Genomic DNA, 26,118 nt, shown 5'->3' with positions numbered 1-26,118 from the left:
GCTATTCTATACTTCTAATAAGAGTCATAAAGAGAAGGAACTGAAATTAAACTGAGAGAGTGCCAAAGCAACAAAATAATGTAAATAACAAACAAAAATGATAACTTTGTACAAAAGGAGTACGGTTCTTTTATTTTTCTCTCCTAGGGCCTGTTTTCTATATACTTAATAGTTTTCATATTTCTCTAGTGGGCCGAGTTCATGTTATCAATATCAGACTTTAATTAAGGGATACTTAATGGAAGTTTAAGCGGGAAGTTCAGGGGCTTCCACAGTGATGTTTCTGTAGTTGGTTACATTCTGGAACATATCGCAGTCCATTTCCACAGTGAGCCTCTGGAGCCCCACCTGTGTCGGTGTGAACTGGAATTCAGTGTACAAGATGTTTCCAGGCCACACAGAAGCTAATCTGAAATAAAGGAAAAGGCAGATGGTAGTTCTATCCCATTGCTTTGCTAAGTCCCAGTGACTCTGATCCTTCCCTGCTTGAAGATGTGAACTGTGAAGAAATAAACATTTAAGTACCTTGCTGTTGAAACAGGGGAAGTTTTAAGGAGATAGAAGACAGAAGCCTCCCTATGGCAAACAATTGCAGGGTTAAGAAGAGAAACACCCTAATTTAAGGGCTTCCAAGCTGCATCTGTTATTTCTTTTATCGCCTGTGACTGGTCCCACTCTTGGCAGTAATACCAGGGTATGTTTGGGACGGCTGTGGTTTTGGATCCCTCACATTGCTAAGTGCTGTGAGGGTACAGTGGACATATACAGAAGATGTCAGTCTGTTAACAGATGGTGTTTGGCATCCTATCAGCAACCTTCTCATAGTGACTAAGAGAGTAGCACAGATTTCCTTTGAGGAGCTTTCCCCCTGGTTGATCTGGAATACCATGAAAGTATAGTTAAATGTTGACAATCTCTCCTCTCTCAATCTACTGGCAGTAGTGATTCATTGAGTTTCATAAGGCTGAGGCATTGGCTCAATAACCAGAAAACTACCAGGGATTTCAGGAGTAGGCACGGTGAACTCTAAACTGTATACTGTGTTTTTAGCAGACACAGTGAGAGAAGAAATAATGAAGGAAGATACTTGCAACATCTGAAACCAACAAAGAACTCATACAGGGAACTCCTACAGATCAACAAGGAGGAAAGGCAGGAACACCAAAAGGAATGTGGGCAAAATTAAAAACAAATATTTTACAGAGGAGGAAACCGAAAAGGCTAATAAACATATGAAGAGTTGCAAATCAAAACAATAATGAGATATTACCTTACTTCTGTTTGGAGAAAAGGAAGCTGAGTATGGCCAAGAGTGAAGAAAAGTGGAGAAATGGTAGGAATATAGAAACTCCTGTACTGCTGGAGGGGGTGTGGACTTCTGCAGTCATTGTGCAGACAAGTCTGACAGTACCCGGTCAAACCAGATCCTGTGATGTACATTCTTTCCTCCCCGACCAGAGTTTCAAGCTAGTTTATAAGAAGACATGTGAGGCTGTTTATTGCAATAGTATTTGTGATGTTTGAGAGCTGGAGGCTCTCTGGGTGCCCATCACTGTAGAGTGGCATGGTAGAAAGTACAGATGTACCAAATGAAGCCTTACGTTGCCAGAGCAGTGGGCTTACCACATGTGGATGAATCTCCAAAATAGCTCATTAGTTGTCATTAGTAGAATACAGCTCTTTGGCCACACCAAGAGGCAGCCTGAGCTCTCTGGGATATTTTCTTATACTCAGGCCTAACTCCTTGCCTGCAATTACCAGCAATACCAAACCTCTTCCTGCATGACCAGGGCAGCAATTGGGGTCAGGTGGATGCCCGTTGGGCACTTCCTCACTCCTGTCTACCAAGAGGAGGCCCTAATCTTTCAGTTCTGCTTCTAGAGGGTATTTTTTTTTTAAGATTTTATTTTTTTTTGGTAGAGATCACAGGTAGGCAGAGAGAGAGAGAGGAGGAAGCAGGCTCCATGCTGAGCAGAGAGCCAGATGCGGGACTCGATCCCAGGACCCCAGGATCCTTACCCGAGCTGAAGACAGAGGCTTTAACCCACTGAGCCACCCAGGTGCCCATAGAAGGTATTTTTTTTCTATCTCTATGAACACAGCAAAAAGACAGTCACTAATCTTGGATCCCTGCCTTTCTAACAAGTAGAGTTGTTTCAGTGAGATGAGAAGCTAGCAGTCTCTCTCTCTCTTTTAAAATACTTTATTTATTTGAGAGAGCACAAGTGAGGGTGGGTAGGGACAGGGGGAGAAGGTGAAGCAGGCTCCCCATTGAGCAGGGAGCCCAGATGCAGGACTTGATCCCAGGATCCCAAGATCCTGACCTGAGCTGAAGGCAGATGTTTAACCAACTGAGCCACCCAGGTGTCCCGAGAAGCTTGTGGTCTCTTACCTATACCTCCTCTCTCTGTGAATGAGGCCCCTTCCAAAGAGGGAGATCACACAGTCCTTCAAGGGAGCATCTAGGAAGTTATGGAGCTGGACTGAAGCCTTAAGAAGTTGATATTGCTCTGCTGTCTCTGGCATCTGTGGGAAGAGGCAAAACCTGGAGTGGATGCCATGAGCACAGGGCTGCACTTACTGCTTCCCCTCCTAGGCATCCTCCCTGTACTCTCCTCAGTTACGCTCTTGTCTCTGCCATCTATACCTAAACTCCACACCTGACTTCTTTACTTTTCTATCTGGTCTTCCTGAATTGATACTTACCCTTGCCTTGATTCATCTGTGGCCATCTCTGGTAGTTTCTCTCCTCCACTTAGAAACCTTGGAGGGGTTCCCATTGTCTTCAGAATTCAGTGTTGGTAGGCATTCAGAACCTTTCGTGGTCTGACCCCAACCCCCTTCTCCAGCCTTATCTATTCTTCCCCTGACTAAATGACATCCCAGCAACCCCCTCAGACTCCCTTTACTGGGTCCTCTATGCTCAGTCTTTGGCCTGCAGTGGCCTTCCTCAACTTCTGCACTAAAGCTTACCTATTTTTCAAGTCCTGGCATAAATGCCTCCTCCTAGTAAGTCTTCCTCAAACCCACCAGCTGAAATTAATCCCCTTACTTAACATGCCACAGTGACTTCATACCTCTATTGAAGCACTTACATAAAAGACCTAACATTGTGCCTCCTTTACTTAACCATAATACACACTCATTGAGGGCTGGGACCAGATCACATTCATTTTGGTCAGGGTAGACATGTGGAAAGAGGACTAGATCAAGAGCCATAAGCCTCTGAAACATCCCATTTTCATTATCATGGTATGATAATCTCCAGGATTGTTTCCTCATCTGAATAATGGGAATGGTTCCACTTCACAGGGTTTTTCTATTAAAGAAGGTGAAAATACATTTACTTATGTATAAAGTGCTAAATAGATATAGGCTCGTATTATTCAAGAATGGAGGCAGCAACTGGGGAGGCTCTGCTTTTTAAAATCTTTATGGAACCAAAAAAAAGAAGCTGGAAGATGTAGACCTTAACCATCTCTTTCAAGAGAAGGAGCTCTCAATCTAACATTTTCTAGTAATCCCAGAGCATGGTTGTTTGCCCTAAAGCTTGAGGGGCTCTGATTCCTTCTGAAACAGGAGCAAGTGAGAGTGACTTGGGGAAGGACTGGTGCCTACCTCAATGGTAAGGTGTGGTCTACAAATGACGATGTCTTCCTGAGCAAAGCAGCTAAGGCTGGACTCAGAGTGCATTGCCGTGGCCATGACAGTGAGTCTGAGGAAGCTGTTCTCTGGTGGGCTTTGCTCAAAATGGGAGAAAGACAGGTTGCTGGTGATTATGTTAGCTGAAACATAAGACAGGCGGAGTCAGTGCAAATCATGAGTGTGTGCGCCCTGGCAACAGGCAATATTACACATAGTGCAAAGGAGTCAGTATCTTACTGAAGTCAGAAAGATGCCTCATTTCTCACAGCAATTTCAAACTGAACTCCGTCAAGATCCCACCACCCACCGCCATCACTGCCTCCTCCAACACTTGCCAGACCACCTCAGCGCGACTGGTGAAGGCCCCTGGATACTAGAACAAGTTAAGCTCTCTGGCCTCAGATTCCTTTTCTATTAATAATGCCTACCTGGTGGGTGGCTTGTGTTAAATTGAGATACTGAGTGCTTATCTCAGACTCTGCCACACAGTCATTGCTGAATATATGCTTACTTAGTTCCTTCTTATTCTCTGCTGCTTCTGTTTCCCTTTTGGAGAGAAAATGAAGCCATCCCTCATTGTCTAGGAATCTTCTCAAGCTCATGTTCCCAGTCCCAACCTGTAGACATAGTCATCTACCCCTGCTTCCTGCTACCACCTCCAGGAAGATGAGATGTCCTCCCTCCCCAAGTCAGACCCTCCACTCCGTAAGTCTCTGCCCCATTCTGACCCCACCACTGTCTGCTGTGTTACTTTTGAGCAAATTATGTAACCTCTATGTGTCTTGATCTCCTCATCTGTAAAATGGGGATAATAATGGCTGCTGCCGGGGTGCCTGGGTGGCCCAGTGGATTAGGCCGCTGCCTTTGGCTCAGGTCATGGTCTCAGTGTCCTGGGATCAAGCCCTGCATCAGGCTCTCTGCTCAGTGGGGAGCCTGCTTCCCCTTCTCTCTCTGCTTGACTCTCTGCCTACTTGTGATCTCTCTCTCTGTCAAATAAATAAATAAAATCTTTAAAAAAAAAAAATAATGGCTGCTGCCTCAGAAGGTTGTTGTAAGGATAAGTGAGATGATGCATATGGAACACTTAACACTGTGTTTACCAAAAGTAACTACAGTTATTCTAGTTGCCTCTCAGTCCCCTAAGGGTTGCACCATCAGTTATAACCCATCTTTCCGAGGCTTCAGTCTTTCCCTCTCTGTTGATTATTTTCCTCAGTGTATAAGCAGATTCTGCTCTCTGATCTTAAGTAAACAAAAAAACACCCTCGCTCTACCCAGTGTCCTTGGCTGACCACCACTCAGCCTGTGTCATTTTTCTGTGGGTTCTTCCAGGAAGGACTGCATACTATGTCTTGCTTCCTCAGCTCTTCATCTGTTTAGCCTGCAGGAAGCTGACCTTTAACATCACTTCTCAGTAAGACCACTCCCTCAGTGTCTGTTTTCAGCCTCGACATCTCATGGCCACTCTGCTGTCCCTCTGGTTGCTCCTTCCTCTCTTTGACTTCTCTGTTTCCCTATTCTATGTTCTTTCCCTGCCTGCCCCCTACATGTTGGTGCTGCCTGGGTTCCCCTTTCACCCTCTTCTCTTCTCACAACTTTTCTTCCACCCCCAGGAACTCAATGCCCTGACTCTTGGCAGCCCTCTCTGGGCGGGGATTCCCACCTCTGGTTTCCAATGCAGGCCTTTATTTTGAATACCAGGTTTAGGTGTCTAGCCATCTACTGGCCATCTGTTTGGATGTCTCATGGACTTTCAAACCCAACATGCCACAAACAGAACTCATCATCCTTCTCCCCATACGTGCTCTCCCCCATTTTTCCTGTTCTAGAAAGGAAGCGACCCTCTCACCGCCCCCCACACACATATTCACAAGTCCAGTCTATCCTACCTCCTTAGTATGTCTTCATTGGAAGTGCTGCTAGTCTAATTTGTCCTTCATGCCTTGCCCATTATAAAGCCTTCCAACCTCTGATCCAGTGTTGTCAGCATTAGATGCACATTAGAATCATACAGCATTATAAAACAGTTCCAATGCCAGGCTACACAACAAATCAATTATATTAGACTCTGGCATTGAGGCCCAGGCAGCAGTATTTTTAAAGTTCCCCAGGTGATTCAACATGTAGCCAAGGCTGAGAGTCATCATTCTAATAGGACTTCTTCCATTCCACTCAGACAAAAGTTATTTTTTTTAAATGGATTTCTGATCACATAGGCCCCTCTAGTTCACATTTTCCCCAGCTTCCCACTGCCCAAAGAACAAAATTAAAACTCCTTGGCATGACATACAAGTCCCTGCATGATCCAGACTCTGCCCCCCTCAGAAAGGGAACACGGTGAAGAGATTGGAGGCAGGGGAGCTGGTTAGGAGGCTGTTGAAATAATGTAGACAAGCTCCAGTCCACTGATCCTCTCTTATCTGCACATTGGAATCACTCAGTGAAATTAAACAGTTTTTGATGTTTGGGTCCAACCCTGGGGTTTCTAATTTAATTGATCTGGGAGACAGGCTGAGCATCAAACTTCCCCAGGTGATTCTAATAGGCAGCAAAGTTTGAGAGCAACTGCTGTAGTCCAGGAACTTTCAACCCTAGGATAACATGGGGAGCTTTTAAAAAGTACCAATGCCTGGACCCCATCCCAGACCAATGAAGGAGGACTTTGGGGGGAGGAAGAGCCTGTGCACATGTTCTTCCATGTGCCTTGAATATTCGTAACTTACTTTTTGGCTCTCACTGTCCTTCCTACTCATCCTTTCAGACCCAGTGCAGTCTGCTTTATCTGGGAGCAGCCTGCTGTAACCTGGATGAGATGCTCCCCTGCTGTTGTACTCTGTTGACCTTATCAAACACTTCTTTAACTGCTACCATTGTCTGTTTCCTTATCTGACTGCAGTCGGAATTGTGGGGGCTTTGGTCTCTGTGAAGCTCAATAAATATGTGTTGACTGGCAGAGAAACAGGGGGCACATTAGGGGCTAGAAGCCACCTCTTCAGACTTTCAGGGGGTGCCCTTAGGCTGCTGCCTGTCAGGATGGAAGCTGGAGTTTGGGGATATCTGGGGGCCATAGAATTACCCTTGGGACCGAGCATAAGGGACTGCTTCCTCTTCCAGAGCTCAGCAGCAAGGATGCCATTGTAGTATATTGCCTGCAAGGCAGATGTCAGCTGCACTGCCTTCTCCTGGTCACTGAGGTTAACCAGTTTCACTGAGTACTGGGCTTCCCCTCCCAGGTTTAGGGAACAGGGTACTTCTAAGAATATGTGTAGAAGTTCAGCAGTCTTGAGACTGGGAGGATGGATGCCACTGTCTTTTTCATGTCGCATTCTCTCTTCCTGGACTTTCTCCAGCACCTCTTTTTCTTGAAGAGATCCTGAAGAATAGAGGAAATAAAGCAGGCCTCTTATCTAGGGGGTATAGACCGTTCTAGTAAAAGTCCAAGATTAAGATTCATTTACCCACTGCCACTCAAAAGCCAAAATCACAAGAGCTCTGTAATTCTCTAAAGCCACATTTAGCTTAAAAAAAAAAAAAAAAAAAGTCTGTCTTAATGTGAGACATGAAACCACAAAACAGTCCTAGAACTCAGGTAGTAACTTCTTTGACATGGGCCATAGCAACTTCTTTCTAGATATGTCTCCTGAGGCAAGAGAAAAGCAAAAATATACTATTGGGGGCACCTGGGTGGTTCAGTGGGTTAAAGCCTTTGCCTTTGGCTCAGGTCATGATCTCGGGGTCCTGGGATTGAGCCCTGCATCAGGCTCTCTGCTCAGCAGGGACCCTGTTTCCCTTCCTCTCTCTTTGCCTGCCTCTCTGCCTACTTGTGCTCTCTGTCAAATAAATAAATAAAATCTTAAAAAAATTTATTTGGACTACATCAAAATAAAAATCATCTGCATAGCAAAGGAAACAAACAACAAAACTAAAAGACAGCCTACAGAATGGGAGAAGATCCGTGCAAATGACATGTCTGATACAGGGTACTATCCAAAATAAAGAATCTATAAAACTCATCATCCCCAAAATGAATTATCCAATTTAAAAAAAGGGCAGAAGACATGCATAGACATTTCTCCAAAGAAGACATATAGATGGCCAACAGACACACAAAAAGATGCTCAACATCACTCATCATCAGAGAATGCAAATCAAAACTACAGTGAAATATCGCCCCACACCTTTCAGAATGGCTAAAATAAACAACACAAGAAGCAACAGGTTTTGGTGAGGTTGTGGAGAAAGGGGAGCCCTCTTGCACTGTTGGTGGGAATGCAAGTGGGTTCTGCTCCTCTGGAAAGCAGTACGGAAGTTCCTCAAAAAGTTAAAAGTAGAACTACCCTGCAATCCAGCAATTGCACTGGTAGGTACTTACCCAAAGAATACAAAAATACTAATTCAAAGGGATGCATGCGCCCTGATGTTTATAGCAGCATTTTCTACAACTAGTTAGATTATGGAGGCAGCCCAAGTGTTCATCAACTGATGAATGAATAAGAAGATCACACACACGAATATTATTCAGTCATTAAAAAGAATGAAATCTTGCAATTTGCAACACTATGGTTGGAGCTAGAGTGTATTATGCTAAGTGAAATAACTCAGTCGCAGAAAGACAGATAGCATATGACTTCACTCATATGTGGAATTTAAGAAACAAATGAGCAAAGGGGGAAAAGAGAGAGAGGCAAACCAGGAAACAGACTCAACTATAGAGAACAAACTGTTGGTTACCAGAAGGAAGGTAGTTGGGGGAGATGGGTGAAATAGGTGATGGGGATTAAGGATTGTGCTTGTCATCGTGAGCACTGGGTGATGTATGAAAGTGTTGAATCATATGGTACACCTGAAACTAATATTACACTGTATGTTAACCAACTGTAATTAATATAAAAAACTTGGGGCACCTGGGTGGCTCAGTGGGTTTAAAGCCTCTGCTTTTGGCTAAGGTCATGATCCCAGGGTTCTGGGATCGAGCCCTGCATCGAGTTCTCTGCTCAGCAGGGAGCCTGCTTCCCCCATTCTCTCTGCCTGCCTCTCTGCCTACTTGTGATCTCTGTCTGCCAAATAAATAAAACAAAATCTTTAAAATATATGTATAACTTAAAAAAAAAAAAGTCTGCATTGGGCAGATCCACCACAGATAAAGCTTGTCTTTTCCAGGTCATTCCCGTTCTTCAGGTGTTAAGCATTTGCCCCTTGAATGGTGGGAGAGCAAACTTTTGGACAAGCCATGCTGACTCTGAGGACAGGTCTGCAGGGACTCACACCTTCCTAAGTGAAGAGTTGACTTATTCCAAGGGCAGTGGGGGCCATGGAATATTCTAGAGCAGGGGAGTAACATCATTTTGTGTCTTTCGTGGAAACTAAGTTGGAAAGGGAGCGATAATGGAGAGACTGGACCCAGGGGGTTCCAGTTAGGAGGCTGTTACAATGCTGCAGACAAGAGCTGTTGAGGCCCTGAATTTTCTATAAGCAGTCAGGAAGAAGGTGAGGAAAGAGATGTGAGAGTAATATGGGGCAGTGAAGGAGGGAGAGTTGAGGAGAGTGCAAGCCTTCGTGTTTGGATAAATAGGTGACAGTGGTGCCATTAATCACTATGGAGAAAGGAACAGATTTGGGGTGCTAGAAGAGAGGGCGAGAAGGAGAGAGGGAGAACATCTTATGGCAGCTGGAGTTGGTATTAGTGTGTTGTTTTATAGTAGTGGTTTTCAACTGGGGGGTAATTTTGCCCCCCCCCCCAGGGGACATTTAGAAACACCTGGAGACCTTTTTGGTTGTCACAGCCCATTGTGGAGTCCTGGCCTCTAGTGGATGCAACCTGAAAATGCTGTTGAACATCCTGTGATGCACAGCCCCCCACAATGGAGAGTTATCTGCCCCCAAATGCTGATAGTATCAAATGGGGTTACAAAATCCTATTTTATATGATGGGGAGAAGACTGTGAGTCTCTCTAGCCTGCATCTTCCTGGCCCATCCCTTACCCTCTGTTGGCGTTTCAGGTGCTGAGAAGCCTGGGGCCCTCCCCTGCCCAGTACCTTCAGGATACTTGTAGTTCTGAGTGATGTCCTCACAGCGGTTGCTGCCCACACCCTTGGTGCTAATGTTGTTGCCAACATACTTAGTGTTGGAGTTGGTCAGCTCCAGTGCGCCGTCCTCCCGACACTTCCAGACCACACACGATGCATTTACGGCAGCAAAAAGGTCTGATACTCCAGGGGTCAGGCTTAGTGTCCCCTCCTTGACTGCTTTGACAGGGGTCAGATCACAGGACCCCAGGACTGAGGGAGAAAAAGTTCAGTGAGCCAGAGGAACTGTACCCAAACCTTTGAGTCAGAGCTGTATAACCTCATTCCCTATCCTATACCCTATTTTCCCTTCCCTGAGATCAAGGTCAGAGGTGGGCACAAGGCAGAGTTTCTGGAAGGGCACTGCAGTAGTGAAATTCACAATTATTTAGTTACAGTACTTTTTGGTCATGGCTTATGGCAGGAGACCTCTCAGAAACTGGGCAGGAAGAACCTCAGAGGAATGTAGTAAAGCCGAGTTCCTTAGCCAGCTCTACTACGGATATGATAAGAACAGGTCACCTTTATTGAGCGCTTCCTTTATGCCAGGCTCTGTTACTGTTCTGCTGCTGAGGAAGGAAGAGCAGTCCTTGTATGGCTCCTGGAGATTTCTTCTCACAAGCCCCTAACCCAGCACATCCACCAGCTATCTTAAGGCCTTTTACCCTTCACTGAGACTCTGCTCCCTCGCCCATTGCTCTGAGATAGGACAAGTCTCCCCATGGCCTTGGGCCTAGATGGTTAACACCTTTGTTCCCTTGAGCCTGCTTCAGACTTCAGGTGAGCATTCTGTTGGCCACTATCACTCCTTCTACTTCTCCTGTTTTAGAAGACACAGACCCCCTTTGGACCTCCTGCTGCTCCTGTTTTTGAGGGACTTCTTGCTTGCACAGCTTTGTGCAGCCCAGGATGGTAGTGGGTCTACCCCCAGCCATTACCTCCACCTCCATTGGAAACACATGGGTACAGAATCTGCCATCCATCATAACCTGGGGGCAAAGCAGGCCGGGTCATCCAGCACTCCGTGGAAGTCTGGAAGATCCTGAAGGCACCAAAGGAGTAATTCAAGTGAGGAAGAAAGTGGTCCTAAAGAGGACTAGAGATGGCAGAGTCATTATTGCCATGGGGACGGGAGGAGTCTGTAAAAGTGGCTGCAACACTCTAGGGGTGGAGGGGAGGTGCTGGGAGCATCCTGGCTACAAGAATCTTGAGGGCCTCCTCTCAGCGCTAGGTCACTCAGAGTGTGGGAGGGGGTTGTCATGAGGTTATACCATGTGGGTTTGGAAACCTCATGGTTTCCATGTCTGGGACCTCATCCTGCTTGGGCTTCTCACCAGATTCTGCCTCCTTGGCCTTCTCCATTCTGAAGGCCCTCCTCATTGTAGTATTCATTCACCAACAAGCGTCCGCCGGTTCCCTGGGCTGAAGTGAACGTGGTAATAACACGGGCAGGGATTCCCAGGCTTCGCAGCACTGTGTGGAAGGGACCAAAGAGTCAGGGGGTGCCAGAGAGGCCTGTGTATGTATAGCTAGAGTTTTCAGTGTCTCCTCTGGGAAGGCACGGTCTTAAATGCCGCCTGATGCTGTGGAAAGAGGAGGGACACCGGCACCTGGCAGGTAGGACTGACACACACACACAGGGTACTTGAAGGCCGAGAGATGAGACACTTAAAGTGTATGCAGCAGTCAGAGTCTACAGCAGGGCAAGGCTTGCACAATGTATAATAGAGCACTGGGGTTTGCTGTCCTGGAGCATGAGGAGGGAAAGTTTCAGGGCAAAAGCATGGGGAAACCCAAAAGGCAGGGCGGACACGCTGTACAGTAGCCAAGGTGACCCAGGAGTGCAGCAGGCAAACCAGCTCTGTACCTGTGCAGGCAACTGCGGCGAACACCCAGGCCTGACTGTCGTACACAGGTCGCCCTTGGCCTGTGACCCACTGCCGCAGGATGGGCACACTGCCCCGGCGCTTGCTCAGCAAGGCCCCTTCCTGGGCAGTGGCAGCCTTTGTTGGGGGCAGGACACTCTTCTCCTTGAGAGCATGTAGCTGTTTGTGGAAATGAGCACATGTTATGTGGGGCCCAGGACAGAACAGCCTCTGGAGGAGGGGCAGGGAGTAAGGAGGGCTTAGACCACCTGTATCAGAATCATCTGGTTACTCCTGGGCTTCACCCTACCCATTGGCTTGTAATTTCTAGGAGTGGGGCCTGGGAAATTCTCCTTTCTCTCTAGCCCTCTGGAAGCCAGGGGTTCATTGACCACATTGGCAAGCAAAGTTCACATCCTAAGAAAAGCCAGAGAGCTGCCTCTCATTGGCGGCTGGTTTCACTACTCCCTCATTTGCCTGACCCTGATTCCTTTGAGAGCATTTGCACTTGGGGCCTCAAGGCCCACTTATCCCAAGCTTCCTCCTCCTCACAGGTTGACCTTGTCCTCGTCCACCTCTTCAGAGGGGAGTCCAGAGGCATGAGCAGAAATGAGGAAACCACAATTTCTCTGAAGGGACATTTAGGGATAGTAGGAAGCCCCAAACTACCTTCATGGTCTGTATATTCTTAGGAATAATTTAGAAATGAAAACAAATGACCACTTGAACAGCAAACACTGGGCAAGTTAGATCCTATCCCCTCCCTCCCATGGACTTAAGCCTGCAGGTTGGGCTGATGGGAGGAGGAAAAGGAAGGAGGAGTGCTCTGAGGAAATCCGGGCCAGTTTTAGTCCTCCTGGCTTGTGTCCCAAGGGATGACACTTCCCTTTGCTTTTCTCTCCCTTGTGGATACTACTGCCCTCCCTCCTCACTGAGACTGTCTCTAGGAACTGGCCCCCACATCCTAGGAGGAAGGTACCATTTGTGATTTGAAGATTTCCAGGGCCGTAAATGTAGGCAGCTCTAGCAGAGGACTCCCCTCCCTCCCCAACTTACTTACCAAGGCACCCAAAATACAGGCCACATGCTCAGGGTTGCCCCACTCCTCCACCTGCTTGTCCACACTCAGTAAGCGGAGGCTGAGGTTGATGACACTGCTCTCAAACTGCAAGGAGCACATAGGACCATGATGAAGACTTCCAGGTTGCATACTCATCCCCCCACCATCACCTCAGACTTCTTCCAGACTCAGGTTCCATTCCTTCCAGCCTTGCCTTCTTGTCTCCTGTGGGAGTTCTGGCTTTTCCCTCCCTCCACCATCCCCCCTGGTCCCTGAGTCCACGCAGTCCCATCCTTTGCCTTTTCTGTTGTCTGAATTCCCAACAGGGTGGGAGCCATTGAGGACCAGAGCTGTATCAGTTCATTTCTGTCATTTGCCATTTCGTGTGCTCCTATATCTCCTTCTAGGACTGACCCACAGGAGGAGGAGACCCAAGACAGCTCTTGCTCTTGAGGAATCCACATTTAGGAGCAGAGAGGGTCATGTAGGCACTTAGACTATGGATCTCAGGAACACGGCCAGTGTTCTAGGAAAGATGTCAGCCCAGAGCAGAGGGCATAGTGAGAAGAGTCACTCTTATCTTTGGGGGCTGAGGAAAACATTCTGATGGTCTTAAAAGACGGGTAGGAATTTTCTGGGGTGATAAAGGAGGGAAGGTATTCCAGTCATATTCAGCCTGTTTGTTCAGGGGATGGCCAGAAGCTGCTGCATGGAGGGGCTCTTGAGGAAAGGAAAGCAGTGGCCTGGCTCTGAAGGGCCTTAGGGGTCAAGCCAGGGCATTTACTTTTTTATCCTGTAGACAGTGGGGATTTAACAGAGGGTTGATCTGCTGTGGCCTTTAGGAAGATAGCTCTGGAAGCTGTGGAGGCTGGTCTGACGTGGCCCTGAGGAAAGAGGCACCACATGGCGGAAATGGCCAAAAGAAGCCTCACTGACACACCAGGAAACAAGGTTGTGAGAAAAGGAGGATTCTGTGTGGCGCCACCATTTCGTCCATCTTGGGTCTCTGCACCTTTCACAGAACTTCCAAGAGCGCTATGCTGGGATAAAGCATCTGGAGGTTCACAATCTCTGTGGTCTGTAGGAGCCACTGTGAGGAGGGCTCAGGGAAGGATTTGCCATTTTTCAGTAGAAAACAAGCCTCATTTACTAGTTATGATGACTATATACTTGGGTCTGGATTTCCTTCACCTTATTTTGTAGTAAGACACTAACTGCTTAAGAAATAAGGTGTTTAAATTAATCCATTAAACAGACATGGAAGAGAGCATTTTGAGAGGTGCATTCTCTTTGAAAAATGGATCAAACTCAAGTTCAACATACTCAATATGTTTGTAAATAAACTCATGGCATGAATTCTTAAAAAGAAGAAGAAGAAGAAGGAGAAGAACAACAACAACAACAAAAGAAATGGCCTCATTACCTACAGGCTTTTGGATCTGCCAGCTCTGGTCTGAACACTGAAGATTATGGGGCAATCACTGCCCTTCCTCAGAGGTCACCATACCTGGCCAAAGTCCCAGGGCTCTGCGTGGAAGCACTCAGCTGTACCCAGGTAGATGAGGCCATTCTGGTTCAATACGTACTCCCTGCGTTGAGACTCCTTCTTCAGGAACACAGCATCCTCTGGTGAAAAGCAGGCAGGGATGAGGGCCTGTGGGGAGCTAGGCCTGCTGTCCACAGCTAGGCCTCTGCCCTCCCTGCCCAGTCCAGGTTTGGCTGCTGGCCTTCCCTTTAGCTCTGGGCGTGATGAAGACTGGGGAGGAATTCCCTTTTCTCACTGACCCCACTGGGACCCAGAGTCTTCTCTGATGCAGAGTGGGGACAGGGGTCAGAGTCCCAGGGGTCAGTCAAGGTGGCCTACATGGTCAACCAGACAGACAGGAACAAGTCAAGCTTAAAAAGCCTACTGGTTCCCAGAAGACATGGGCAGCCAGAGTGCTTTCGGCCCAAGAGAGTTTGGCAACAGCCCAGGGAAATTCCCAGTGGACCTGTTAGATCTCACAAGTTCAAGTAAAAAAGAAAAAAAAAAAATATATAGCATTTCAGGTGTGCTTGGCTGGCCCAGTGGGTAAAGCATGCAACTCTTGATCTTGGAGTTACAAGTTGGAGCCCCACATTGGGCATAGAGATTATTTAAAAATAAAATGTTAAAAAAAATTTTTTAAATGGTGTTTCAGAAAAAAAAACCAAAACTATCAAACATAGGTTGACAGAGGTGAGCAGAAAGGAAGAGGAGCACACAGTAAGACAGGGTCAGAGAGAACCATGGAGCTGGGCGAAGTAGAAGCTAGTGGAAGCCCTGGGGGCATCCAAGTGGGTCTGAGACTCCCACAATCTCTCCTGCCTCTCCTGCTGCCTTCCTCAAAGGGTCAGGCTGGGGTTCATGAGGAGGATTGTGGGCTTTAAGGAGGATACACTAGGAAGCCGGGAGCGTCAAGGAGACCTGCTCTGTTTGCCAACTGTCTCTCTCTGCACGTGTTGCTGGGTGGGGTAGGGGAGGAGGGTGCTTAGGCTGGTTCCTGGGGACTACTAATAAGAGAAGAGGCTTTCCAGATTATCCCTCTAGGCATCTGCTGGGAGGAGGGTACGGTATGCAAAACAACAGAAGGATAGGATATTAAAAATTAGGAAGTACTGAAGAATCTGAGGCCTAAAATCATAGAACCATGTGCCTGAGGAGCCCTTGACTCCTGTCCCTCCATATTGAGTGCTTCTATGAAATCACTTCAAACTGAGGTCCTGGGCCCCAGGCTCTGCAGGGGTCTGGGAGGTACCTTATCAGAGCACAGGTTGCATCATCCTCCCCTTTCCCCCCCAGAGTGTGGCCCCCTTTTATAAAGTTCTCTGCTTTTGAATAGGACTTTACTTATAGGATATAAAATTTCTTTTTGAGTGCAGAAGGCTCCATCTCTAAGTATGCTAAGATGGGACTTGTCCTGGATAATCTGAAAATCTCTTAATCAGTTCTCAGATGAGCAGAGCCCATCATTCACCCCTGCCAACACAGACATCTCCACAGGGACTCACGTAGAGAGGCCTTCCCCAGGCAGGTCAAACCAAGCCTAGAGGCAAGAAACCTGGCATGGAGTCAAGGCTAAGAGTTCCCACTGAACTGAGCACAGTTTCAGAACTGTCTTTGCTGTGTCTTTGCTCTGGCATGAGGGCCTAGCTCTGATTGTGGGCTCAAGTCAGCGAGGCAGGTACACTGGGACTTCAACTTTGGAGGGGAGTATTTCAAGAGTCATGGGTCCTCCTGCAGCTGAAGGGGCCCTGACTCCACATTTACCCACATGGGGCAGCTGCCCCTGAATGGACACTCATTCCCCTCTATTGCTCTACCTGCTCATCCCCTTGGATCAGGAAGTAAGAGCCTGAACTGAGGATAGGCAGGGCTACCTGAAGGAGGGGGATTGGAGAACCCCACCCTGTGCAAGAAAAGTGGAGAAAGGGAGCCCACTGAGTTTCAGATGCTACAAAGAAAGGGAGTTAGGAACTGGCTGGAAAAGCCCGGGAAGATTTTGTCTGGTTCCCTGTTTCCTTTTGTCTCCAGCCTTGCCTTATGAGGGCCGCTTCAGGCTGGCAGTGAAACTCCTGAAAGAAAAAGGCTCTGCACTTGTTGTCTGGGTAGTGAGGACAGGAAAGCTGGTTGAAATTGTTTCCCATCCCCCCCAAGAAACACTTCAGGGAGCCCGGAGGATTAAGGTGAGGGGTGGCAGATTTAAGTCAACCTTCAGAATGGGAAAGAAGAGGAGATGCCCTCCTCATGTTTGGGACATGTCAACCACCTCCGATGATTTTTTTTAGATGAAATAGCCCTAAGAGCCAAGGCTGGGCTTTGCCAAGAGGTGGCCACTGGTGGGGCTGCAGGAGGTCACCTGACCTCAGGAAAGCCCACCCTTAGTCCACTGAGTTATAGGCCCCTAGCTGTTTCATTTGCCACTCTAGCGAATATTTAGAACAATGTGGAGAGGACCCAGCAGCCAGTAGTAAGAGAACATACAAGTGGAGAGAAGCAAGACAACCAAACAGGGCAGATTTATTTTAGAGCTGATGAAGCTGAAGCTTTGGGCCCTTCACTTGCACAGACCACTTTAGGCCTCAGCAATTCAAACTTTTGTGTTCTTTTCCTTAAATTATACAAATAGACCTCAGGTCCTGTAAAACCTGGATTCACCCTGAACGCAGACTATGGGAACCCAGGGGAGAAACAAAGAAGCCCATTCCTCAGGTTGCATCCATTCCAGAACCACTTTCCAGTTCTCGGCCCCTGTGCTATCACAATAAAGAGCAGCTCTGCCAGGATCATCTCAGTGAGTCTCAGCTCGTGTGACCAAAGAGCCCCGACCTGGCACCAGGGTTTGGTGGTGAGATAAGCCTTTGCTTTCAGTGGGAGGCCCCAGGCTGCTTGTGCCAAGGGTGACACTGACACAGGTCCCGTGTCTGAGAGGCCATTCAGCCAAGGAGCAGGTACCACAGTAACTGAATGCTGGTGTTGTCCTGAGGGGGAGCTGCCCACTGGGGCCTGGGACAGTCACTTTTTTCCAGAGCTGTGCCCCAGCTGTGAGGCCTGGAGTCCCTGTGCAGCCCAGACTGGTTCAGGTCCAAACTCACCTCGAGCCCAAGGGTTAAAGAGCAGTGTGAACTGGCCTAGGTGGAGTTGCTTCTTGCCCAAGACCTGCAGCAGGAGCGAGTAATGGCCAATGATGGCGTCTGCGGGTGCGGTCACAGAGATGGCCCAGGACTGGTCATCTCTGTCTTCCACTGCCGCATTCCACCACTTCTGGTCCCCCAGATGGGAAATTGGGAATATGGCTTGGGTCTTGTTGGCCTTGGAAGGATGCTCTCCTGCAGTCACACAGAGATGAGTTGGTCATTTGAACCTTTTGGTCACAACTCAGAGTAATAAAATCAAGTATCACAAAGTTGGAACAGGCGAATAACTGGTTTTCAATGAGAATGGAAGCAGCCCATCCAGTAATGGGAGGCAGTAAAGGGTGCGGGGAGAGCACAGATTCTCTGTGCTCATCGACTTACATCTAGAAAAAAATCCATAGTGTATAAAGTGGGCATAGTTGTATGCCTTCTTTGTAGGGCGGATGTGAAGTCTTAATGTGATACTGTAAAGTCCTTGGCCCAATATCTGACATGCAGTACAAATTCAATAAATAGTAGTGATTAAGTGTTACCATAAGCCTAGATTAGATCCATTCAGGCTTTCTACAAAACTGATATATTTGTAACCAAAAGGAACCCCTTAGTGATAATGATGCTCAGCAACTTCTGAATCATAATAAACAGAATTTTTAAAAAGATTTATTTACCTATTTTAGAGAGAGAGCAGGGGGAGGGAAGAGGGAGGAGAGAGAGTCCTCAAGCAGACTTCCCATCAAGTGCAGGGCCACACAAGGGCCTCAATCCCAGGGCCTGAGATCATGACCTGAGCCAAAAGCAAGAGTTGGCCACTTAGCCAACTGAGCCACCCAGGCACCCCAATACACACTATTTTTTAGACATGTTATCTCATCCTCACCACAGCCTTCCCAGGTGGACAGGACTTCTTGAGTCTCAGGTACAGTGGGGGCCATTTTCCCCTTTGTTCCCTGAGGGAGTCCTAGAGCAAGAAGCTCTCCAGTCCCAGGCCTGCCTCACTCACCAGTTTGTGCAATGAGGGCTACCTTCTTCAGGTTGGACGTAAATGCATAGACTGGAGCCTGGAAGTGCAGGATGATGGTGAAGGGCTGTCCTCTCCTCACAATGAGATGCCGGGAGCTGATGGCCTTGGTGTGGTGCTCCTCATTGTTTTTTGCTGCCTGGAAGTCACAGTTCTTGATCCCCAGAGCTGTGGTGGAAAAGGGAAGTCACGGAAATGAGGTAAATGTGACAACTCTAGTAAAAGCAGAGACCCTGGAGTTAGAGTTAAACTGAGGTTCAGATCCTCAGGTCAACTTACATACTAGCTGTGCCGCCTAAAGCAAGTAACTTAACCCCCTGAACCTCAGTTTCCTCTTCCTTAGAATAATCATCCTTCTCTGCAGAGTTGGAGAAATGAAATGAATTAATGTATTAATACACTTAGCACAGTGTCAGACATGTAGGAAGTCCCATTCAATGAGACTTTTACTATATTATTAATAAGAGCAATGCTTGCTCTCATTGTTGACCTTCTTTTCTGGTCCCTATCCAAAACAATGGATAAAACCTAGAATTTTGCTTACCCCTACTCCTGTCTTCTTCAAACACTGTCAGATAATTTTTAAAGCTTGTTTTGAAATTGCTGAGCTGATTCTCTTGTTTTATAGACAAGAGTGAGGCCCAGAGAGTTAGAACCAACTCACCCGAGATCATACTTGGCTCTTTCACCTAAAGGCTCACCAAACCCACAGCCTCTTGTAGCCCCCGAAAAACTTTCCAAGGAGGGGACCTGAAAGTATTATGACAGCCTTTCAAGCAGTTCTCATTTTATAATAAGTCTTACAAATATACAACAGACTTGTGCAAAGGCTCCTGAGCTTTCTGTGTCCTCTGGTTCTATCTATTATCTTGCTTGTTGTTGGCCTCTGTCCCTTGAATTTGGATTCCCTGACTCTTACCTCCCCTTCTTTCCAACTTAGCTTTGAGGCTATAATGCCCTCATGCTTTGCCAGGGTTATCTCCTGTGTGTATCACAATCCAGTGAGAATAATCATGTTGTAATGCCATAAATCCATGTTAACTGTCATCATCGTCTTCACAACTATGGCCACCGATTTACCACCAACAACCAACCGTATTGCCACACCTAGCCATACCGATGCTACCACCACCACAGCACCCACTACCACTCCTAACACAGCCCCACCCACCATCACATCCACCACCAGCAGCACCTATCACCACCTCCACCAGTCACACCACCATAACCTCCACCACCATCCTACTTCTCTTAATGAAAACATGTTATGATGGAGGAGCTACTGAGAGTTAAGTAAGCCTCATGGAGAAGTGGCTTGGCTCACCCTGTCCCATGGCTATAGGCTGCTCTTCTCCACTTGACCACAGAAAATGCCTGTTGCTTGAACTGTTGCTCCGTGCTGCTGCCTTTCTGAATCTGTCCTGAGAGAAAATGATGGAGGTACTCTCATTGGTTTAAGAACAACAGTGGAGTGTCCTCCCACTCCTCCTGTGAGCTCCCACACATGTTTCTTTTTTTCTTTCTCTCTCCCCACTGGTATCTCTTGGGCCAGCTGCTGGGAGTTGCCCTTTTTCATTTTATCTCTTATGCCGGGCTGGGGTGAAGGGTGGAATGGGGGAAGATCTGCCAGCTAGAAGCTGAGAGGACACTTCTAAGCCTGTTACTTCAATGGTCTCAAGAGACCCTCAGAGATCTTACCTGGACAATGCTGGAAGACTCTGGAAGAGATGACTCCATAAATAGGAGGCCCATATCCAACTCCAAATTTCAGGCCCTAAACACTTCATGGGCTTTAAGTTGCTACTTGTTTGTGGCTATTTTGGTAATAGAGAGACCTGTGTGTCTGGGATTCATCTGTGTTAAACAGATAAAGAGGTAGAATTTGTTGGTGAAAAATAAATATCCTAAAAGTAGAAGTCAGAGCCCCTGCTCTTCTAAGCCCACCGGGTCTGGAACACTCTTCCAGGGAAGGTTGGGAACTATCTTGGGACTGAGGGCCTATGTCTTTTCTATTTCAACTTATCTAGTCATGGGGGAGAAAAGACACAAGAAAGGACCTCCTCTTTGGCCCTCTTTGGTTTTCGGAAGCCCAGCTTTTGCTAGAGGTATCTAAGATGTGCAACCCGGAACACTCTCAGGGACAGCCGTGCTGGCCTGCATGCATATGGGATACCTGTAGAAAGATATAAAAGACACTACAAAGAACACCAGGTGCCTGTGGGGAGGAGAGCTGGAGAATGGGGTAGGAAGATGATTTTTCTCCTGTTTATACTTTTATACTTTTAAAACTTTGAGCCATTGCCCATTTGAAGAATCTTATTATGTTAGAAGAAAAAGAAGAAGAAGAAGGAGAAGGAGAAGAAGAAGGAGGAGAAGGAGGAGAAGAAGGAGAAGGAGGAGAAGAAGGAGAAGGAGGAGAAGGAGGAGAAGGAGAAGAAGAAGGAGGAGAAGGAGGAGGAGGAGGAGGAGAGGGAGGAGAGGGAGGAGAGGGAGGAGAAGGAGGAGAAGGAGGAGAAGGAGGAGAAGGAGGAGAAATGAAGCTGCTGCTTTTTTACTCCCCCTGAAAATGATCCTTATGAGAAATGAAGAGGTAAATTTTTCATTACTTGAAGATAATGTGATTTTTACCTGGAAACCATAAATCAACTAAAAAAATGATTATAAAAGATCACTTAGAATGCTATTCTTAAGTTTAATGCATTCCCAATAACAACTCTAACAAGCTTTTTCTCTGAAACTAGAAAAGCTGATTCTAAGGTTCAAAAGAAAATTTCTAAAAGATATCAGATATAATCTAAAAAGATCTAAGAAGGGACGCCTGGGTGGCTCAGTTGGTTAAGCAGCTGCCTTCGGCTCAGGTCATGATCCCAACGTCCTGGGATCGAGTCCCACATCAGGCTCCTTGCTTGGCAGGGAGCCTGCTTCTCCCTCTGCCTCTGTCTGCCTGTGCTCACTCTCTCCCCCACCTCTCTCTCTGATAAATAAATAAAAAAAAAATAAAAAATAAAAAATAAAAAGATCTAAGAAGATATAAAGATGTTTTAGATGAAAACATCTAAGATGTGTTTTACTGTCTAGTGGGCCTTGTCATGCTACATTTCTGACTTCTTATGTAGTATAACCAGCTTTCTAGATATTAAACCATAGTATGATATCACTACATTTGAAAAAGTACATTGACCAAAATAAACACATTAAATATGGGCTAAACGTGGCACTTTGAATCAATGGGGAAGATAAGGACTTAGTAATAAATGGTTTGGGGACAACGAGCTTGCAGAGTAAAATTGATTTCGTATCTTTCACCATACACCAAAATGAATTCCAGATGGATCAAAACTCTAAATGGAAAAAATTAAATCCTAAAAATACTAGAAGAAAAGATAATAGACACTGTTAAGTCAGCGTGGAGAAGGCTTTTTAAAATATAACACAAACCTTAGAAGCCATAAAGAAAAAATAGATAATTTTTATTCCTTGAAATTTTTTTACTTGGAAAACTCCATAAAGTTAGACAATATACAACTCTGAAAAACAATCTGAGGGTTTTGAAGGGGTGGGGGGTGGGAGGTCAGGGTACCAGGTGGTGGGTATTATAGAGGGCACGGATTGCATGGAGCACTGGGTGTGATACAAAAACAATGAATACTGTTATGCTGAAAATAAATTTAAAAAATTTAAAAAAAAGATATACAACAAATTGGGAGAAATGTTTAGAACCCATAACACAAATTTTTACTTTCCTTAATGTAAACGGTATCTGCAAATCAATAAGTAAAGAACAACAAATCAATAGAAAAAAAGGCGAAGGATATGACAGAAAAGAAAATTCAAGTGTCTCTTAAATACATGAGAACATGTCCAGCCTCATTTAATAGAAATGCAAAATTAAACTACCCTGGGATATTATTTCTTTCACCTATCAGACTGGCAAAGATAGAGTAGTTTGTCAACTTTCTGAGTTAATGATGGCTAGGGAGTTACTCTCTAAAAGTACTGGTAGGAATGTAAGTTGAAATAGCTTTCTTTCCTTTTTTTAAAAGATTTTATTTATTTATTTGAGAGAGAGAGAGAAGGAGTGGGCGGAGGGGCAGAGAAAGAGGGAGAAATAGACTCCCTGCCGAGCAGGGATTCCCAGGACCCTGGAATCATGACCTGACACAAAGGTAGACACTTAACCAACTGAGCCACCCAGGTGCCCCTAAGTTGGTATAGCTTTCTAAGGAAAGTTAAGTAATATTTACCCAAAACTTAAATCCCTCTGCTTTTGACTCAGCCATTTCACTTCTAGATATTCTAATGCAAATAATCAAACATGTAAAATGAAATTTATACAAGTATATCCATTGTACTGGATAGTACAATGGATATACTTGTATAAATTTCATTTTACATGTTTGATTATTGTACTGGATAGTACAATGGATATACTTAAATATTTTACTGTAGTTAAAATAGCAAAATACCAGAAGCCACATAAACATTCATAAATAAGGTACTAGGTAGACCTATTACAGGATGTGTTCAATAGAAAACTCTGCTAATGTGAAAAAGAATGAAGTAGCTCTGCGTAAACTGATAGGGAACAATCTCCAAACTACATCATTAAATGGAATAAGCAAGGGGCACCTGGGTGGCTCAGTGGATTAAAGCCTCTACCTTAGGCTCAGGTCATGATCTCAGAGTCCTGGGATCGAGTCTCTTGTGGGGCTCTCTGCTCAGCAGGGAGTCTGCTTCCCCCTCTCTTTGCCTGCCTCTGTGCCTACTTGTGATCTCTGTCTGTCAAATAAATAAATAACATCTTTAAAAATATATCTCAAGGATTTTTGCTTCTAGATAGAGCAGACTAGCTTGATCCTATCACCCTTGTTGACAGTAACCAGAAAAGCTGAATAAAATATTTCAAAACTCTGCCTAAAAGCATCAGGGCAGCACAGATTTGAGGGATCAAGATCTCAGGAAGAAGAGAAGCAGAGCAGGGTGGGCCTAACAGCGTGTCACTTTTCCCTTTAGGACATTTGCTGATTCACAATTGGCAGATGACAACCTGAGAATCTGAGCAGATCTTCTGACAATCTCACATTACTGGAGAATAAAAATTGGAGTTCCACAGCCATGAGGAATGAAGGGCCCCAATAAACACCCCAGTTTTCAGTTGGGATCACTGGAGGACTGTTCCGCAAGAGTAAAGGTAATAGGAAATAGACCAACACTTAAGAAGACTGAAGCCCGGTCTTGCTTGTTTGTTTTTAGGCACTCAATCAATGGAGATTTTTATTCCTGTTGACATTGTTATGGATGCTATTGTTATCACTATTATTTATCTAATAAGGTTATAAATGTTGGAACAGCATAGAAAAAATTCTGTGGTAGAAAACACGTACCATAAACTTACCATTTTAACCATTTTTTTTTTTTTTAAAGAGAAGTAGAGAAAACATGTGCTCAAACAGATCATGGGTAGGGGGCAGAGGGAGAGGAAGAGAGAAAATCTTAAGCACATTTCACACCCAGTGTGGAGCCCAAAGTAGGGCTCAATCTCACAACCCTGAGATTATGGCCTGAGCTGAAATCAAGAGCTGGACACTTAACTGACTGAGCCACCCAGGCACCCCTATCATCTTAACCATTTTTCTTTTTTTTTTTTTTTTTTAAAGATTTTATTTATTTATTTGTCAGAAAGAGAGAGAGAAAGCACACAAGCAGGCAGAGAGGCAGGCAGAGGTGAAGAGAGAGGCAGGCTCTCCCTGCCAAGCAAGGAGCCCGATGCGGGACTCGATCCCAGGACCCTGGGATCATGACCTGAGCCGAAGGCAGCAGCTTAACCCACTGAGCCACCCAGGCATCCCATCTTAACCATTTTTAAGTGTACAATTCAGTAGTGTTAAGTATGTTTACATTGTTGTGAAAGATATCTCGAACGAGAATCTTTTCATCTTGCAGAACTGAAACTCTGTACTAATTCAACTACTATCCCCTCACCCTGCTCCCTTGTCTCAGGCTTTGGTAACCATCATTCTACTTTCTATATCATTAATTTAACTAATTTAGATACTTCATAGAAGTGGAATCATACAGTATTTATCCCTTTATGGCTGGCTTATTTCATGTAGCATCATGTCCTCAAGGTTCATCCTTGTTGTAGCTGTGGCAGGATTCTCTTCCTTTTAAGGCTACATTGTATTCCATTGTATGTATATACTGAATTTTGATTATCCATTCTTTCAACGATGGACTTTCAGGGTGTTTCTACCTCCTGGCTATTGTGAATAGTGCTATGGACATGGTAGGCAAGTATGTCTTTGAAATGCTGCTTTCAGTTCTTTTGGATCTATACCCAGAAGTGGAATTGCTGGATCATATGGTAGTTGTATTTTAAACTTTTTGAGGTACTGCCATACTGTTTTCCAAAGTGGTTGCACCATTTTACAAGCCTACAAAAAACACACAAGAGTTCTAACTTCTCCACATTCCCACCAATACTTGTTATTTTCTGTTTTTGTTTTTGTATTTTTTTTTTTTTTAGATAGCCATCCTCATGGGTGTAAGGTAATATCTCAGCATAGGACTTTTTTTGAAGTATAGTTGACACACAGTGTTACATTAGTTCAGTACAGTATAGGGATTGGACAGTCTTTTTTTTTTTATTTCTTTTCAGTGTAACAGAATTCATTGTTTATGTACCACACCCAGTGCTCCATGCAATAGGTGCCCTCCTAATACCCACCACCTGGCTCCTCCAACCTCCCATCCCCGCCCCTTCAAAACCATCAGATTGTTTTTCAGAGTCCATAGTCTCTCATGGTTCATCTCCCCTTCCAATTTCCCTCAACCTCCTTCTCCTCTCCATCTCCCTATGTCCTCCATGTTATTTGTCACGCTCCACAACTAAGTGAAACCATATGATAATTGACTGTCTCTGCTTGACTTATGGACAAGTCTTGTTTTAGTTTTTTTTTTTAGATTTCATTTATTTATTTGACAGAGAGAAAGAGAGAGAGAGCACAAGCAGGGGGAGGCAGAGGGAGAGGGAGAAGCAGGCTCCTTGCTGAGCAGGGAGCCAGATGTAGGACTCAATCCCAGGACCCTGACATCATGATCTGAGCTGAAAGCAGATGCTTAACCTACTGAACCAGGCGCCTGGGATTGGACAAGTCTTTACGTTATGCTATGATCACCACAAGTGTAGCTACCTTCCGTCACCATATAATACTATTATAGTACCATTGACTGTATTCCCTATGCTGTACCTTTTATTCCCATGACCTATTCATTCCATAACTGAAAGCCTGTATCGCCCACTCCTCTTCACCCATTTTACCCATTTCTCCACTCTCTTGCCCTCTGCCAGCCATCCATTTGTTCTATTTATGAGTCTGTCTGCTTTGTCTATTTTTTCTTAGATTCTTCATGAAAGTGAGATCATGTAGGAATGTCTTTCTCTATCTGACTTATTTCACTTGGCATAATCCTCTCTCAGTCCATCCATGTTGTCACAAGTGGGAACATCTCACTGTCGTTTTGTTTTGTTTTGCTGAATAATATTCCTGTGTGTGTGTGTGTGTGTGTGTGTGTGTGTGTGTGTGTGTGTGTGTATGTGACATCTTCTTTATTCATTCACCTATGGATGGACCCTTGCATTACTTCCATATCTTGGCTATCGTAACTAATGCTGCAGTAAACATAAGGGTGCATAGATCTTTCTAAACTTATGTTTTTGTTTTGTTTAATTCCAGCAGTGGAATTACAGAATTGTGTCGCATTTACTTTTAATGTTTCAGTGTAGTTTTGACTTGAAATTTTCTCAT

General features: G+C 45.5%; 2 protein-coding genes across 2 annotated transcripts in view; one reads left to right on the top strand and one right to left on the bottom strand.

The window, feature by feature from the left end:
- CCNDBP1 (cyclin D1 binding protein 1) overlaps nt 1-23,713 on the top strand; it is a 35,212-nt gene extending 11,499 nt beyond the window's left edge. The window contains exon 12 of the mRNA XM_082735437.1: nt 23,324-23,713. Coding sequence (XP_082591563.1) covers nt 23,324-23,369 — 46 coding nt within the window. The 3' untranslated portion in view covers nt 23,370-23,713. The remainder of the gene's footprint in view (nt 1-23,323) is intronic.
- On the bottom strand, nt 102-19,821 carry EPB42 (erythrocyte membrane protein band 4.2). Its single transcript, XM_082735422.1, has 13 exons — nt 19,635-19,821; nt 18,293-18,478; nt 17,251-17,484; nt 14,144-14,262; nt 12,637-12,741; nt 11,579-11,756; nt 11,046-11,184; nt 10,650-10,753; nt 9,682-9,924; nt 6,722-7,018; nt 3,619-3,785; nt 2,393-2,526; nt 102-409 (listed from the first exon to the last, which is right to left on the bottom strand). Exons 1-13 carry the CDS (start codon nt 19,642-19,644, stop codon nt 247-249), a joined length of 2,079 nt encoding a protein of 692 aa, XP_082591548.1. The 5' UTR covers nt 19,645-19,821; the 3' UTR covers nt 102-246.
- Nucleotides 23,714-26,118: the final 2,405 nt, after the last annotated feature.

The sequence above is a fragment of the Mustela nivalis genome (assembly GCF_964662115.1).
Source record: "Mustela nivalis genome assembly, chromosome: 6".
Lineage (NCBI taxonomy): Eukaryota > Metazoa > Chordata > Mammalia > Carnivora > Mustelidae > Mustela > Mustela nivalis.
Note: the sequence above shows the minus strand (reverse complement) of the source record. Positions and strands in the feature narration are given on the sequence as shown.

What these genes read in the sequence shown, in the direction of transcription:
- EPB42 (XM_082735422.1), bottom strand. An exon ending in TGTTTCCAATGGAGGTGGAG is followed by an intron (nt 9,925 to 10,649) that starts GTAATGGCTGGG and finishes TTTCTCCCTCAG; the next exon opens with TCCTGGGGTCCTGTGATCTG. An exon ending in GAACTACAAGTATCCTGAAG is followed by an intron (nt 7,019 to 9,681) that starts GTACTGGGCAGG and finishes TCTATTCTTCAG; the next exon opens with GATCTCTTCAAGAAAAAGAG.